This window comes from Lactuca saligna, chromosome 4, assembly GCF_052625555.1.
Source record: "Lactuca saligna cultivar CGN05327 chromosome 4, ASM5262555v1, whole genome shotgun sequence".
NCBI lineage: Eukaryota > Viridiplantae > Streptophyta > Magnoliopsida > Asterales > Asteraceae > Lactuca > Lactuca saligna.
In genome coordinates this window covers 81636989-81654778 of record NC_136420.1, presented here as the reverse complement: position 1 = coordinate 81654778, position 17790 = coordinate 81636989, and the positions used below count along the sequence as shown (strand labels likewise).

The following is a 17790-nucleotide window of genomic DNA, read 5'->3' as shown; positions in this document are numbered from 1 at the left end:
AATTGAGACGGAAAAGAAATGATATATATGTATATGGTTTGCGTCTGAATGCATTAAGTTGGGGTTTAAAAAAACATTAGCTTCAAACCAATTGCTAGCTAGCCAAAAGTGATACACAAGTAAGCAGAAAAATAACACTTTGATCAAAATACCCCTGATCCATTAAATGATAATTGAGAGAAATGAATAGACCAATGATAAACTCAGAATAAACTTGAGGAGTCTCCTTATTACCTAGATCAATTTCACACTCAACAAAATGGTAAAAAAGAAAGGAAAATGCCCTTGCAGTCTTAACCAAACATGTCTAAAGAGCTTTTATTTCTTTAAACTACTAGGTGTGGATAACATTTTATTACATGTTATCACATCCAAATTGTCCACCTCATCATCATAGTCATAATTTGGTATTATAACACCAAAGATGAAAATGAGCAACACCAAATAACATGTGATAACACATACTATTTTCTATTTTTTTTTGGATGTTCTTAATTTATATTATTCTAATTATTTTATTTTTTTTATTTGCTTCATATATTTCTAATTTCTTTTATTTTTTTCATTATGTCATATATCTATTGGAGTGGATGTGTTTGTGTTTGGAGGAGTATTCGGGTTTTGATCCATAGTTGGTTAATTTTTGTGTTTTGTGTTTTGAGTGATTTATTATATATATATATATATATATATATATATATATATATATATGTATGTATGTATGTATATATATATATATATATATATATATATGTATATATGTGTGTGTAGTAAAAAGAATGATATATATAGATATATATATATATATATATATATATATATAATCAAAATGTAATTAGTAAACTTTTTTTTATTGAAGTTACCGTTTTTGAATGGTTGAATTTTGAAATTGTACTGTTTTTAAACGGTTTAATTTTGCAACGTTCGAATTCATCCACGTTAAGATACGTTACCACAATAGCGATGGATAACATAACATTTAATAACGGGAGGGTGGGGCGGTGTTCGCCCGTTATGGCGTTGTTACATCGGATAACGCCATACGCGCATTGCCCACACCCGTCCCTCTTAGCTCTTTCCCTTTTTCCTTTTTTATTCCAATCTCCACCTTTCATGATCACAAAACTATGTAATAACTTGCAATCTTTAAGCTTGAACAAAGATTGACCAAATTGCCTTTTAATAGCATAGTACCAGTTCCTGATTTTGAAGAAAAACTGCACCAATTCTAATTATGGAATGATGTGAAGTTAGTTGTAAACCTAAAAACGGAGAAAGAAATAACAACTTCTTCTTTTGGCAGTTGACATGTGTGACATCCCCATTTTCACAGCCAGAAAAGACCAATTTTTGTTTATGTTTTATAAAAGTCAGAGTACCTCTTTTAATAAAAATGTTGCGGAATTTGTTCCCGGTAAAACATGATAAATACATTATCAATTCATTTCCGAAGAAAAAGTATTTTTATTCATTTTAAAACATTTGTGATGTTATCGTCAATACAGAAACATAAGCACAAACATAACTTATATTTATTCTCACTAGTGATTTATATCTCCTTAATCTCTCAATGTAATGCGACTTCATATCAACACTTGTGATATAAATAAACTACGTGGGTCAGGTTGGGAAACCTGGTGAGTACATAGGGTTTTCAACCCACAATAATATAATTATTATGTTTAATCATCAAACAGTATTATCTTCTTTACTCTTAAGGATCTACCCTAAGAATCAACTATTTCTCATTCATTCATTCCTAAGGATTATCCTAAGGAATAGGTACGAAGTCCATCGTTGCCAATGACATATCTGTCAAGCACAGCTACTAGTTCTATCACTTAGGCACAACTGCTAGAATTTTGACATTCTATATGAGACACAGCTGCCAGTATTGTCCTTCGAGTACAGCTGCTAGGGTTATCTCGTTTACTGACAGTGTCGTTTTCGAGAGTCCACCCGCAATACATGTCAATGAGTTTTTAGAGTACACCGGTGAACACATTGTTCACAACACCTGCAGGTTGCGAACCTGTTAATGTTCTACTGGACTATCTAGAATAATCCATGGTTGCCATCCATACTCTACTAGATGACTGGGCCAACATTTCGGAACAAAGGCTTCTCACATCGTCCACCTCTCACCCTTACCTCATGGTCTATATCACCTCTCAACTCATCATCCAACTCATATTTCATCTACCCATGTTTTTCCCAACATATTATGTAGATATAAATACATATACAGTTTAAATCATATAAAACTTGTATAAAATCGTACATACAATATAGATAGCAAGTATATAGATAATATGCACACATAGCACGTAATTTATATAAAATACTTCATATCTATGTGTAAGATGAAAGGGACCATGAACTCACTTGAAAAGGTGGTGACTCGGCACTCGGACAGCACTTCGTTACTCTTAACACAATTTTCATTTGACAAAACCTAGTATCATTACCACTAGAGTTTAGTTTATTATTCACCGAGACTAATTAATAGTCTAGCTATTATAAGTGTTAAATAACACTTATATAACCCATAATAATAGCCCAAGTATTTATTATAAGGTTCTAATAACATTACTATATTGAATCATAAGCTATACTAAAGATAGGTTAGGCGTAGCATTCCCGAGCCGAAAAGCTCTTCTTCTCAGAGCCATCTGGCATTCCGGGGCTTCCACCTCGTGCTAGGGAGGTTCCTTAGGCCTTTCGGGGGGTTTCAGGGCTAGAGAGAAGTTCAAGAGAGAGGGAAGTTATGGGAGGTGTGAGGAATGAAGAGGGATTCACCTCTTATTTATAAGGGGCTGGAGGGTCATTCACGTCACGATTTTCTTGATTCTCACGTCGTGAACCAGCTGGAGACAACCAGGCACGGCCTGGTGCTGACATGTGGCATCGCACACAGGGTGGAAATCAGTCGATTTTCAAAAATTCATAACATTCGCATACGAGTTCCGTTTTCGATGTTCTTTATTTTCACGCGTAGATAAAAAAAGATCTACAACTTTCATTTAGACTTTGTCTGCTAATTCTCGACCGGTCTTAAATTTAACAGTAGGAGGAGAATATATTGTTAAATGTCCGCGTAAAATTCATAACTTCTACATACGGACTCCGTTTTCGTCTGTCTTTTTATCGTTGAGTTCCTATTAATGAGATATTCAACTCTCATTTAGGTCGCGTAGGTCAAAAACCGCTCGAACTAAAATTCAAGTTTCGAGTCATGCACTACTATGCCAAATCTTAGAAAATTCATAACTTCCTCATACAAAGTCATATTTGGGCGTTCTTTTTTTGTATGTTCTCGGTTTAACTTGTACTACAACTTTTGCTTAGATTTATAAGGCTAAAAAGTCCTCCATCGTAAATTCACTATTTACATCTCCCGGTGTCGTGCCGGTTTTGCCGAAAAACTTCAACGGGCCATAACTTCTTCGTTATAACTCAGATTTCGGCGTTCTTTATATCTATGGAACCCTTGAGACATATTATACAACTTGGTTAAGATTATTTATTCCAAATAATCTTTTGTGGAAAAGTCATTTTTGACCCCTATTATCTCTAAATTGACTAGTTCGAATCTACGTGCATTACAATTATCTCCATCAACGAAACAGGGCTTACATGATGACTCCATATGCTATCTCTTAATACTAAGTAATAACTGTAACTTTGATGTTTCTTCGAACGAGTATCTAACTCTTAAGACTTCCTGACTGTAGGCGGTGCCTGATCTTCGACCTGCTCTCTATCTCATGTTAGACTTCCAATCATGATCTTAATGTCACGATCTCGATCTTTATTGGAGAATACTTCTTTAACAAACATGAGATAAGTTTCGTCCTTCGATTATCATAATATACGGATGGGTCATGTTCTGATGACATCTCTGTTGGATTAATGTCTAAGTCAATAACTATAATTGGTAAGACTTGACCCGACCCGACATGGTCCATTTGGGTTTCATGGCATCATGCATTTGGATTGACTATAATGAAAGAAATAACACTTAAGGTTTGTTAATATATTATAATTTCTAATATATTAATAAGATTATTTAATTAGTATTGATCAAGAATTAATCTAGAATTAATTAAGTGATCAAAAGAATACTAATTAAATATATGGGTTGATTGTGTAAATCATCCATACTTGTATAGTGGGCTAATGCTCCATGGATTGTCAAGTTGGGCTAAAACCCATAAGATGCTCCGTGGTATATTTAAACCCATGGATCCAAGGAAATGGAAAGCCATGATAATTAGGGTTTACCCTAATTGTCATTAACTATATAAGAATCTTATTGTTCACAAAATCGGCCACTAGAGTATATGTGCAAGGGCTAGCCGATTTTCATGAAGCGTGTATATTCTATTAAGTTATTCCAAGTGTGTTTGATGTTGTGTGAACCATTTGAGGTGTCACACTTAGGGCACTAGGCACTAAAGCTTCATGAAGACTAGTTACAACAAAGAGGTATGTATTCTAACTTGTTATATTACTATGTATGAATGTTTTGGTATGCTAGTTAGAATAATACCTTGAATATTCATATTTTCATGTATAATAGAGAAAACATAGATCCATGGTATTTTAGGGTTGCATGTACACCATAGGAGCCCTTACAATTCTCAAAACCCAATAGTGGTATTAGAGCCTAGGCTTGTTTTCTTGTTATACTTCCAAAAATTGGCTGAAAATCGAATTTTGTTGCTGTCTGGACAGCAGACTCGCCGAGTCCATGAAGGGACTCGATGAGTCCAAGGCAAAAAGCATCCAACTCATCGAGTTTGTTCGTGCACTCGACAAGTTGGACCCCTTGACAGCATATATTCGACTATTTTGGCTGGAATTGGACTAGGAACATTACCCTAAGTTGTTTTTGGACTTGTAAACTTATTTTTGATGTGGTAATGTTCATATTAATCCAATTTCAAAGATAATTGTCAATAGATTCATGTTTTGTATTAGTTTAAGAGTTATGCTAATTACATGAAAAAGTTTGATGTGAATTATCTTTGTTCATATGAGTTGCTTAGATTAATAGAAAAGTTGATTGATTATGTGTCTTTAATCTAAGAATTGATTTTAAAATGTGTTTGTGTTACTTGTCCTCAAGTTATATGAAAGGTCACATTTAAGTTTCTTAAAAACTCATAAAAGTTGGCAAAGGTTACAAAATGAAGAGTATTGTCCTCATTAAATGGTTTTATGACTCCATAACTTGTCCTGAGGTTATGGAGGTTCAAGATTCTCTTCATTAAATAACGTAAATGTGTAACCTTTATTAGTTCCATAAGTTACAAAAGAAAAGGAGCTAATTTTTTTAATAGTTTAAAGTTTTCCATAACTTGTCCTCAAGTTATGGAACTTGAAGAGTTTTCTTAATTAAAACTATTTTAAACACATAAGTTATTGAATTAAAGAGTTTTAAATAGTTTCAAAACTTGCCCTCAAGTTTTGGAATTTGTAAAGTTTTCCCATGAATACTTTAACTCCAAGTTAAGCCCTTAGAATTTTAAAAGTTAAAATTCAACCCTTATACTTTATAATATTATAAGTTAATATATATATATATATATATATATATATATGTATGTATGTATGTATGTATGTATGTATGTATGTATGTATAAGAGCAAGTCATCTTACCATTAGTAGGCCTTATTCACGAAGCCGGTCTATAAGGGGGTATAAGGTTACTGCCTATAAAATGACAGTTTAATGGGTGTCCACTCTCACCCACCGCTTCCTTGCTAGTGGAGGGTCATTAGTCGAACGGGTAAGACCAAGACTATAATTCTCCCTTCATTAAAAGTATTAATGATAAATACTAAGTAACTAAACTCTTAGTAATACCCAATCTTAGTTACTTAGTAAAATGTGAATTTGGTGCTAACCTATTAAATTACACTTTGCTTAACCCAGGAAAGATTCATTGGAGTGGTGCACGTGAAGGATACATCCTTTTTGACTCTTAAAGTTGCCATAGATGATGTTTTTACCCGTAACAGTTTGAGTATGTCCTAGGTAAATATAATAATTTTTTATTCCTTATTATGAATTTTAATTGAATATTATTCGATTTAATTTTTAATATCTTTTTGTTACCAGGTAAGAGGAAAAGGTTACGATGGGGCAAGCAATATGCGAGTTGCATTTAATGGTCTAAAAGCTTTGATTTTACAAGAAAATGATTCAATGCATTATGTGCATAGCTTTGTACACCAACTACAGTTAGTTATTGTAGGTGTAGCAAAGAAGCATGATGGTGTGTACGATTTCTTTGAGAAACTTTCTTTGGTGGTTAATGTGGTAGGTGGTTCATGCAAAATACAAGACATGCTACGGGAAAGTCGGAGAGAAAGGGTGTAATTGTCAATTGAAAATGGTGAACTTGAAACTGGAAGAGGGTTAAATCAAGAGAGCTCGCTTATTCGAGCAGAAAATACAAGATGAGGTTCGCATTTCAAAACCATCACAAGTTTGATGAACATATTTCCGGAGGTTCGTCATGTTCTTGCTTATGTCGAAGAGGAAGGATCCACTTTAAGTAACCAAAATCAAGCATTTGGTATCTTCAAAATATTTTAAGACTTTAGATTTCGTGTTTTACTTACATTTGATGTATGAAATTTTACACCTCTCAAACGTATTGTCAAAGCATCGTCAAAAAAAGGATCAAGATATTTTAGAAGCGGTTTCTTTGGTTATAGGGACAATGGACGCATTGAAGTCTTTGAGAGACACGAGGTTTGCTAAACTTTTATCGAAGGTATTCTCTTTTTGTCAAAAATATGATATTAATATTGTGGAGATGACGAAAAATTATGTCACATCAAGAGGCCGTAAGACTAAAGTTACTAATCAATTTCATTTTGAAGTTGAAATTTTCAACACCGTCACAGATATGCAAATTATAAAATTCGGGGACCGATTTAGTGAACTTAGCACCCAATTACTAGAATACATGGGGGCTTTGAGTCCTAGTGATTCATTTGCTGAATTTGACAAAACAAAGTTGTTAAAGTTGAGTGAGTTATACAAAAAAGATTTTGACGATGCGGAGAGGATGCAACTTAATGGTGAACTAGAAATATATTATCACGCTTTACATAAAGATGATCGGTTCACTAGTTTGCAAGGAATTTCCGACCTTTCTGGTTTGATGGTGGAAACGGGGAAATATCGGTGTTATCCTATAGTTTATAGGTTGTTGTAGTTGGTTTTGGTTTTACCCGTTGCAACCGCAACAGTCGAAAGATGTTTTTCAGCGATGAAATTGTTGAAGACAAATTTATGTAACAAAAGAGGTGATGATTTTTTGAATGATGTCATAATTTTTTATATTGAAAAGGAAACACTTATAAAAGTGAAGATCGAATATGTAATGGATTGGTTTCAAAAAATATGTACCCGTAGATGTCAAATTTAAATATTAATGTAATGGATCGGTTTGATGTATTATTACTTTTTTTTTATGTTATTATATTCGAACAAAAAAAAAATTGTGTCACTGCTACGATAACTTTCTGCGTCCGTCATTGTATATACACATTAAAATTTATGATATAAGTACATACGGTTTTATTTTCTCAAAAAGAATTATTTTAAACAAAGTATTTCCATAAGATAATTTGCAATATGACTTTATATATTAGGCAATAATATTATACCTCCACAAATGAGGACTGGACAAATTCAATTTTTTGTCGAACCTTTCTTAGTTATGTGTCATTGTAGATTTCAATTATAAAATGACATTTAATTAAGGTTTTAATGTTATTCTTGTTTTTATTACTTTAATTTTTTTTATTAATTTACATGGACGACAATGTAGCATCACTTGACTCTCACGCTGGATTTGCTACATCCGCCACTGTATACCTTTGAACTTATGGATGACGGGTGCCAACACGATATTATCATCCTATACATGCCTACTAGGTGACTAAGATAAGATGAGGGACACCTCCTTGTAATTGCGCATGTTTTCTTCTAAAAGAATATAAGTTAGCTTAATTTGAGCGCTGATACCATAAATAAGCAATTGATAATTCTCACCATAAATAAGCAACTGATAATTCTCACCATGTGCAGTGCATTGTTAACAACCATTCCTTAACAAAAATAACATAAATAGTAGTTTAGAAACTACGTGCCCATTATGAGGTAGATTAATGCCTTAAAAAATGTCTTTCTCTCTTGCCTCTCATAACATAATTATTAAGGCATGTAGATGCAATAATATATAAATATAGTTAACATGGGTCATCCACTCATCCTGCCTCACCCCTCTAGTAATTAAGAATTCTTTAGTTGGAGACCAATTTACTAATAATGAAACATACGTTAAAGATAAACACCCATGTATCTTAACTGTGAAATCTACGTTCTCTTTAATTTCATAAGAGACAAGGTTTGATTTATGCCTAAAACCATATGTTCCATTATTTGATTCGATAGAATCCATCTATAGATGTTGAAAAAAAATATATAGGGAGAGATCTATAAGGTGGGCTGGACTGGAAATAAGGTTAACTGAATGACTAGATGTATTATTATTGCAACGTGCAAGTGTCCAATCTGCAAACTAGCCCGATAGGATGTCTCGGGATTGCTGAATTTAATGGGCTACTAGATATCCGTAAAGAAAAGGGTTTCTTATATTAATCACAAGAGATAACATGCGTGTCATCAAAATACGATCTTTCTTCTTCCTTTTTTGGATGTAGCAAACAACCATTGAACTCTAGGTGACTTTTTCAGTCGCATAAAATTTTGTAGGCTTTTCACCCATGTAAATTTCCATGGAATCGTTCACTAAATCCAAATTCTTTTTAAGGAAGCAAAATTCCCATAAATGAGGTTTGTGTCATCCTCCAGACACTCATTTGGAGTCAAAACATGGGTGTTGGGTATCGAGAAACAAGACAAGAAAAATAAAATTAATTTCATTTCTCTTTTTTGTTTAACGGTAAGAACAAGGAAAGAAATCAATTTCCATCCTTTTGATTCTCTACGGATTAGGAAGAAAATGTGAGAAAATAAAAATTACCTATGACTGGGAATTGAGTAAGGCAAAGTGGAGTCGATTTGGTGAAGCTCAACGGTCCGACGTGGACTCGATGAACCCCATGCCACCAAATCAGCATACCGAATCGGTGGCCAAACCCAGTAGGATTGTGTTGAGTTCATTTTCTTCTTCCCCTCGTTTCTTCTTCCCACTCGGCAATCTCCTCTCTTCTACTTTCTTCTGGTCCTTTTGTTTGGCATGGACTTCAACAAAATGAAGTAGAAATGAAGATAGCCTAAGTGGAGCTCGGTTAGTCCGACATCACTCCCCTCAACCTAAGGAAAGCGAAGAAAGGAATAAACAACCAATGTCTCTGCTACCTTTTCAAATTATGGATGTTAGCCTAATAAGATTTTGAGATTTATTTTGTATTGGATATTATATTGGCCTATTAGCTAGGAAACCATAATTAACTAATATATACATTATATATCTTTTCCTTTCATTGTATTTGTACTTCTCATTTGATGCCAACACAAAACCCTAGTCGTTCTATGTCTTTTATTTATTAGTTCACACGGTATTAGAGCTTAGTTGATCATTTGTATTTTTTGTTTTTCGGGGCGAGTTGTCACAGGCGTGACGTTGCACGGATCGAACTAGGGTACTGGGGTAGTGTGCCCCGTTTTGGAAAATTTTGAGGTTTTGGGTATGCTTTCCTGCTTCATTTTTGTATTCTTCTTGGTATGATTTGTTCGATTTTTTTTTTTTCGAGATCTTGATTGTTGTTGCTGCTATTCGTATTTGTTGTTGGCTTTTTTTACTATTATTTGAAATATAGCTCTAAAAGAGGATTCTCTTCAATCCATTAGTACCCAACTCGATGACAAGAACTATGCATATTGGAGTTGTGTTATGAAGAATTTCTTGCAAGACAAGAGTATATGGGGCATTATTAAAGATGAAAAGAAAAACTAACAAATGACAAGGATACAAATTATGCAACCTTACTGGATTTACAGGAGACTGATAACTCCAAGATCGTTACTTGGATTAATAATTATGTTATCCAGTCTTTTGGTACTCAGTTGACGAAGTATGACACATCAAAGTAGGCCTGGGATCACCTAGATAGGGTGTATACTCAATCTAATTATGCAACTCAATACCAGGTAAAGTTTGATATTCGAGCCCTCCAACATAACAATCTTAGTGTTTAGGAATTCTATACAGCTATGTCAGATTTGTAGGATCAATTGGCTCTTACAAAACCTGCTATTTTGAAGGCTTTTAAGCCTTATACTAATAGAAGGGAAGAACAATGTTTGGTTCAATTATTAATGGCATTACTTTTAGATTTTAAAGGCTTACTTGGATCAATCTTGCATCACACACCTATTCCCATTGTTGATTTGGTTGTTCACGAGTTGGTTGCTAAAGAAACTTGTATCAAGTCCCATGCTAATAAAGGTCCCAAGACAGCCAATCATAATGTCTTTACTATTCTACAATGACCTCAGTCTTCAAACCAGAATTGTTCCAAGTTGTATTTGATGAGTGTGCTTTCTATAAGAAGAAGAACCATTGGAAGGCAAATTGTCCTTTGTTGTTAAGCAAAGAAAATCAACAACAACAATAAACCAGATCACATGTACCGTCTCAGCCTTCACAACATAACAGGTCTTCTGGATAGTCTCAGTCACATCCCTCGTTTCCATGTTTTAGGCCACCACAATACGCAAATGTTGCATGTTCAGTTGAGAATGAAATAGATTTTACAGCACAATCAACCTTACATCCCCATCTTGTTGAGCAGTTCAGACAGTTCATTACTTCCTATCCAATTGTCATGTTAACTTCCATATCTCATTTAGGTATATCTTTATCCAACACTTCAGGTATTCCTTCATCCTTGTAGATACTGGATTTTAGTGCATCTCATCACACATCAACAGATTTGTCATCTTTTGCTTTGTTATCACCCTGTCCACTTGTCTTTGTTATGTCTGCCAGTGTTATACCTATGTGAGTAAATGGTTTTGGCTCTATTGTCACTCCTTATATATCTTTAACAAATGTCTATTATATTCCCACACTTTCCTTGAATCTTGCTTGGTTCAGTCAATTGTGTAAGTCTGGTTGTGGGGTCTTCTTTTCTGATTTGTTCTATTGTGTACATGACATTCGGTCTCAGAGGGTGATTGGGATAGGCCATATTGTGACAACCCGAAATTTCCATTTGTACGAACATTATCTATTCAATAGAAGCTAGTCCAGTTTCTGTAAATTTCAGACTTGTCCGAACAAGTTTGTGTACATTAGGGTTTACGTTTCTGGACGTATCAGGAGAGTGGATGCTCCTGTAATTGTGAAACTTGAACATTTTAAGTTTCATAATGTTATAGTCTGATTTCCAGAATAAAAATATTTTCTGTGAAAATATTCCAGGACTATAAATAGATTTCTGAATTTAATTAATTCATTATTTACAATTCCAACTAGAGAAAAGCCAATTCTCTCTGACGGATCTTTGGGTTTTCATCCCGGATTGTGAGTCTACTTTCCTAAACGTATTTTAATACTTTTTATATGCTTTATAACATCATTTATATGTCTAAACTACAAGATCCGAGAGTTTACCACCCAAGAACGTTCTTGGGGAGTAAACTCCAAAACGGAGCCTAAAGGCTTCCTAGTCCCGATTCCGTGTTAGACAACTTGTTTAGGGGTTAAGGTATGGACATTTGAGACTAAAAAGCAACCAAGAAACACAACTTAGAGGAGTTTACGGCCAAGGAACTTCTTGGGCCGTAAACCCCTTTTTAAGGGACATAAATGCCCTAACTTGCCTCCTTGAGCCTAAGGACTTTAACCACTAATACTTGTGCTTAGTTTGGACTTCAAAACACTTCAAAATGATATAATTATAGGATTTTACGGCCAAGGAAAGATCTTGGGTCGTAAACCCCTTTTCTAAGGGTAAAATGCACCACAAACACCCCTAAGGCCTTAAGACAATTTACCTTGAACACATGGGACTTGAATGGGGATCAAAAGACTTCATAATCACTCCTTAAAAGGAGTTTACGGCCAAGGAACATATCTTGGGCCGTAAACTCCAAGTGATGACCTAAATGTGTGCATCTTGTCCCCATTAGTCTTAGATAAAAGTATGGAATCCATCCTTGATGTGCAAGTGCCTCAAATTAAAAGCCATCACCCATAGGAGTTTACGGCCGTAAACTCTAGGGTATATGGACTATAGGCCGTAAACTCCCCTATGGAGCATTCTAGGGCCTTAAACTACTTCATGTATTATTCCAACAAAGCTAGGAGTATTCTTGGATCAAGATAACACTTTAAAACACCCAAAACCACCATATGAGGAGTTCACGGCCATAAACCCATGAGTTTACGGCCGTAAACTCCAAAGGGTGGGGTTTGTTGGGTGGTGAACTCTTATGCAAGGCCATTTGATGTTTCAAACCCTTTTGCCTTGTCCCGTATCAACTTACATGCAACCATTAGGACCTATAACACTTATACAAAGTGTATACATGTTCCTAATTGTGTTAACTTACTTTGTTAAGTTATTATGTGGCTAATTAGTTATATATATGCTTATTATATGATAACTAGGCTCGAACGTGTGAACAAGTCTCCGTTTGCCACTTAGCACGGTACCCGATACATCAATTCAATCTACTCACCACAAGTGAGTTTATACCCCTTTAATCAACCTTTGAAATACTTTTAAATATTTTAAATACTTTATGGGGGGGGGGGGGGGGGGGAATACAAGTCAAATACTTATAGTTATTACATCAATCACATGTGATTACATTAATCACATGTGATTAATAACTAGAAAACCAATGATTTTATCACTGTTCAACTGTTTATCCAACTGTTTCACTTCAAATGTTTTACAAACTCTTTTTACTTATCAAATGCTTTTATTAAACTTTGTTTTACTTCTTATAAATTGCATGCCCATATATGTATATATATAAGTAATGTTTAAAGGGCTTAGGAAGGCCATCCGCCCTATTTCCTTTTCGCACACTGAGATGTGGTCTGGTGGGATTTCGGGTGACCATCCGAAGGTCGTTTCAATATTAGTTATATATCATATATACATGTATAGACATAAAAGTACTTCCATATTCATATTTATCAGTACATCAATAGTTAGTTACCATCGGGGTAACACAATACATATACAATGATGCTAGAAACAATACATATACATATACTAGAAACAATACATATACAATGATGCTAGAAACAATACATATACATATACTAGAAACAATACATATACAATGATTCTAGAAACAATACATATACATATACTAGAAACAATACATATACAATGATGCTAGAAACAATACATATACAATGATGCTAGAAACAATACATATACATATACTAGAAACAATACATATACAATGATGCTAGAAACAATACATATACAATGATGCTAGAAACAATACATATACAACTATACTAGAACGAGAAACAGTAAATATACATGAATACTTTATTATTGTGATTTAAATCGGAGCATGACTTAACTGTCATGGCTCGAGTTGTAGCCAGAATTCTCTTGAAGGGAGAGTGTGAGTTTGCGTATAGATCTATACTGGATTGACAATCCTACACCTTGCTGCTAGCTACAGCCGGACCTGCAGGTCTGCGGGTGCCAAACGTCATTCCGTTATTACGACCATTCATTTGTCGTTGTTACTAGTCGATAGTATGGTGCAATTTATCACGTAATGCCTTAATATAAATCCGGTTTAAGGTAGTTAGTACAACAGTAGTTCTTATAATACAAGGCTACAGTACTACAATAATTTACCCATTACATATTTTTAGTGATAACCTCACTTAAACGTTTATGTACAAACTATATTTTGTTAAATGATAGTTACATTTGGGAAATTACACACTTTTACATCAAACGAGCATACAAAACAGTTAAGCCTTGGTAGAAGGCTACTTTAATAGAAAATATAGGTTTTTCTGAGAGATTCAAACTTTTACAAACAATTGCAAATCTTTACATACATTTTACAAACTTATACTTTATACATGTTCAAACATTTGGATGACAAATACCGACACTAAAATACTTATGAACTCACCAGCTTAATGCTGATAAACTCTTTCAAAATAACTTGTATTCTCAAGTCATCAGTAGACAGGTACCGAGGCCAGCTTTTGAGAAGATGGAGCTGTCACACCCCAAAACCGATAACGGCGGAATACGTTTCGGGGTGGATGACGTAGTGTACAGTATCATCACAATTGTATAATAGTAAAAGCAAGAATCATACAACCATTTCATTCATATAGTAAGTGTATTTACAAGTGTGTTTTGTAAAGTTTGACAAACACCAAAAGTAAACAAAAATAAGAGATGGGTCTTGTATCCTCCATCTTCTCCAAAAATGTTGCTGCTGTACCTGTCTATCTTTGACCTGAAGATACAAGTTATTTTGAAAAGAATATCAGCATAAAGCTGGTGAGTTCATAAGAGTTTTTAGTGTGAGTACTTGTATAAAAGTATTAGAGTCATTAGTATGAAAACTGAAGTTTGGAATCATAAATAGTGGTAAAACCTAGAAAATCCCATATTTTCCAGAACTGTATAGTAAGTGAAAATCTTTAAGAAATATGTTATTTCTATCTTTGAATGTCATTTATCATAGAAGTGTAATAGTGACTCATCATTATGTAATGTAGTATAGTGAGTTATTCTTAGAGTATATAATAGTGGTGCAGCATCCTTTAGTATTAGATACTTATTTACTTCGGAATATTACTTCATCTTTCTTTTAGTATTTTAGTGCGGTTATAGTGTCTTTCTTAGTATATTCCCAATAGTGTGAGTAATAGCGAACCCCCATGACCTTCCCAGTCATGCATAGTGTAGTAGAGTAACAGCATCCCTGGGCCTGAGCGGCTCGGACTGAAGTTATTAGTCGGGATGTAATAGCGTCTGCCCCGTATAGATCTATACATATAGTGTCGTCTTCCTGTCGGAAAACTTCGGGCATAGTGAATAGCGTATAGAGTATCCCGTAGTGGATTAGTGAGTTATCTCATGATTAGTGCATTCTCTTGTATTATAGTGTAGTAATCTTTCGTATAACTTGTATTGTATTCTATTATTAGTGTATTGCTTCATAGTATAGAGAATTATAGTAGTGTAGAGTAATAGTGGAAACTAGGGATAGAGTCCTTAACTATACCCATTATAGTTAATTTAGTGTATGTGATTCTAGTCAAGTAGTGATTCAGGTAATTAATGAATTAAGAAGTACTCATAATCTGTACTAATATATGCGATATATAATTAAGAAATCAATGACAGTCGGATGGATAACTACTACCCTAAGTCCACAATCAAACAAGAAACAGGAAATAAGGCGAGCTATCGGTCCTAAGTCTTTCAAATCTTACTTATATAAATATATCAGTATGATTACATTCTTATAAAGAGTTTTATTTAACAAAAGTATTGTACAAAAGGAACATTTAAAACTTGTTTGTTAATCCAAGATAGTTTTGAAAACAATTGATTTATTTATAAAGCATAGTGATAAATCACATGTGATTTGAACTACAGATTGTGAATCACATGTGATTAACTCTGAAATCTGAAAAATAGTCTTGTATAACTTTTCATAAACATGTATATTCAACTTGTATCTCCCCCCTAAAACATATAAAACATTTGAAAGGTTCATTAAGGGGTATGAACTCACCTGAAATCGCGGAAATCGGGTAAATCGGGTAAATCGGGTAAAAGTGTCGATTGAGCGTTTGGTACCCAATAACCTCTTGAGCACCTCCTAGGACCCTAATGTCATATGAAATATGTATTTTACAAGAAGTTAATCATCTTGTGCTTTTTATTATAGTATTTGGACATTCTAGCATCATTTTCGGGGTTTTAAGGCTTAGAAGGGGTTCCCGGGAGTGGTACAAAGTCATGAATGATTTACGGGAGGGTCCACGAGCTCACTCCCTTGGAGTTTATGGCCCAAAGGCCATCCTTTGGGAGTTTACGGCCGTAAACCCCCTAGGTTTGGCCGTAAACTCTTGTGGCACTCCAAAGTGTATGTTTAAGGTCTTATTTCACTTCCTTGATTTAGTGGTATGTGTCTTGGACTATTTTAAGGGTTTAAACATCATAATTTGTGACATTTTTGGGGAGTTTACGGCCAAGACTTGTTCTTGGGCCGTAAACTCTTGTAAACCCTTCAAGATGTATGTTTTATTGGTACAATAAAGTCTCATACACCTTAGATAAATTTTAGAAGGCCATATAGTGAGTTTGGGACAATTTGGCACATATTTTTGGGGAGTTTACGGCCCAAGAACATCCTTGGCCGTAAAATCTTCATTTTGGGTCCAAATGTGAAGTTTAATTGTACAACACACTTCCAAAGGCCTTAGCTAAAATCCTTACATGCATTTGAGGGGTTTTGGGACTTGTTTGACACAAATTTTTGGGTGTTTACGGCCCAAGCTTAGCCTTGGCCGTAAACTCCTCATTTTGTCATCAAATGATGTTGTTTGATGCATTTAAGCCTTCCTTGTTGTCGAGTCTAAATTGCCAAACACCCTAGATGAGTTTTTGGGACATTAAACAAGTGTTTTTGGGGTGTTTGAGGGGTTTACGGCCTAAGGACATGCTTGGGCCGTAAACTCCTTTTTAGGCTCTAATTCCTTGTGTTTTAGTGTCCAAAGTCCCCTAGGTTTATGCCTTAACTAGTCCATAAGCTTAAAGGAAGGAAAAACAAAGTCTTTGGCATGATTTTGGGGGTTTACGGCCTAAGGAGCTTCTTAGGCCGTAAACTCCTTTATGGTCCTTGATTCTCATGATTTTGGACTCTAAAAGCAGTAAAGTATGATTAGATTAAGTTAGGGGATGAATCCTTACGTTTGGAAGTTGGAAATTCGCGGATTTGGAGTCGATTTCGGGTCTAGAGAGAGAAAGTAGTGAGAGAGAGGTGTAATTGTGGTAAAAGAGTCCAATTGAAGTGTTCAAGTGTTTTTATATGTCTCGGGTATTGTACCCGATACACGGCTACCCGATGCTAAAGTTTAACGGGGTTAAAACTTTTTACCCGGGTGAAGTGGTTGAAATAGTAATACCACTCTATTAGGTTAAACTAGGTTAACACGTACGAATATATTACTTATAATGATATTAGGACATGCATATAATTAGATATTCGGATATTAACGATTCCAAATATTACATAGAATAACGTACGTTAACGTATTCCGTTAGTGAAAATGGGATTTGCAACGGGAATAGATTTGGGGTTGTCACATCATCCCCCCGTTAGGGGAATTTCGTCCCGAAATTTTAGTATTAAGGCATATAAGAGTTACAGTACAACTACGTGAAGAGATGGGGGTATTTGAGTTTCATTTGGTCTTCGCGTTCCCAAGTGAATTCCGGTCCTCGCTTGGTGTTCCACCGAACTTTCACAATTGGGATACGGCTTTGCTTCGTTCGTTTTACTTCTCGATCCATAATCTCAACAGGTTCTTCCACGAAGTTGAGGCTCTCATTGACGTCAATCTCGTCAAGGGGAATTACGAGTGTCTCGTCTGACAGGCATTTCTTCAAGTTAGAGACGTGAAAGGTAGGGTGTATGTTGCTTAGTTCGTGAGGTAGGTTGAGTTTATAAGCTACGGGGCCGATTCTAGCGAGAATCTCAAAAGGCCCTATGTAC

The 17790-nt window shown here is 34.8% G+C and overlaps 1 protein-coding gene across 1 annotated transcript; it reads left to right on the top strand.

Moving 5' to 3' along the window:
• The first annotated feature begins 6733 nt into the window (after positions 1–6733).
• Positions 6734–7234, top strand: LOC145039809 (uncharacterized). The gene has a single exon (XM_078987817.1). It carries the CDS (start codon positions 6734–6736, stop codon positions 7232–7234), a length of 501 nt encoding a protein of 166 aa, XP_078843943.1.
• The last annotated feature ends 10556 nt before the right edge of the window (positions 7235–17790 follow it).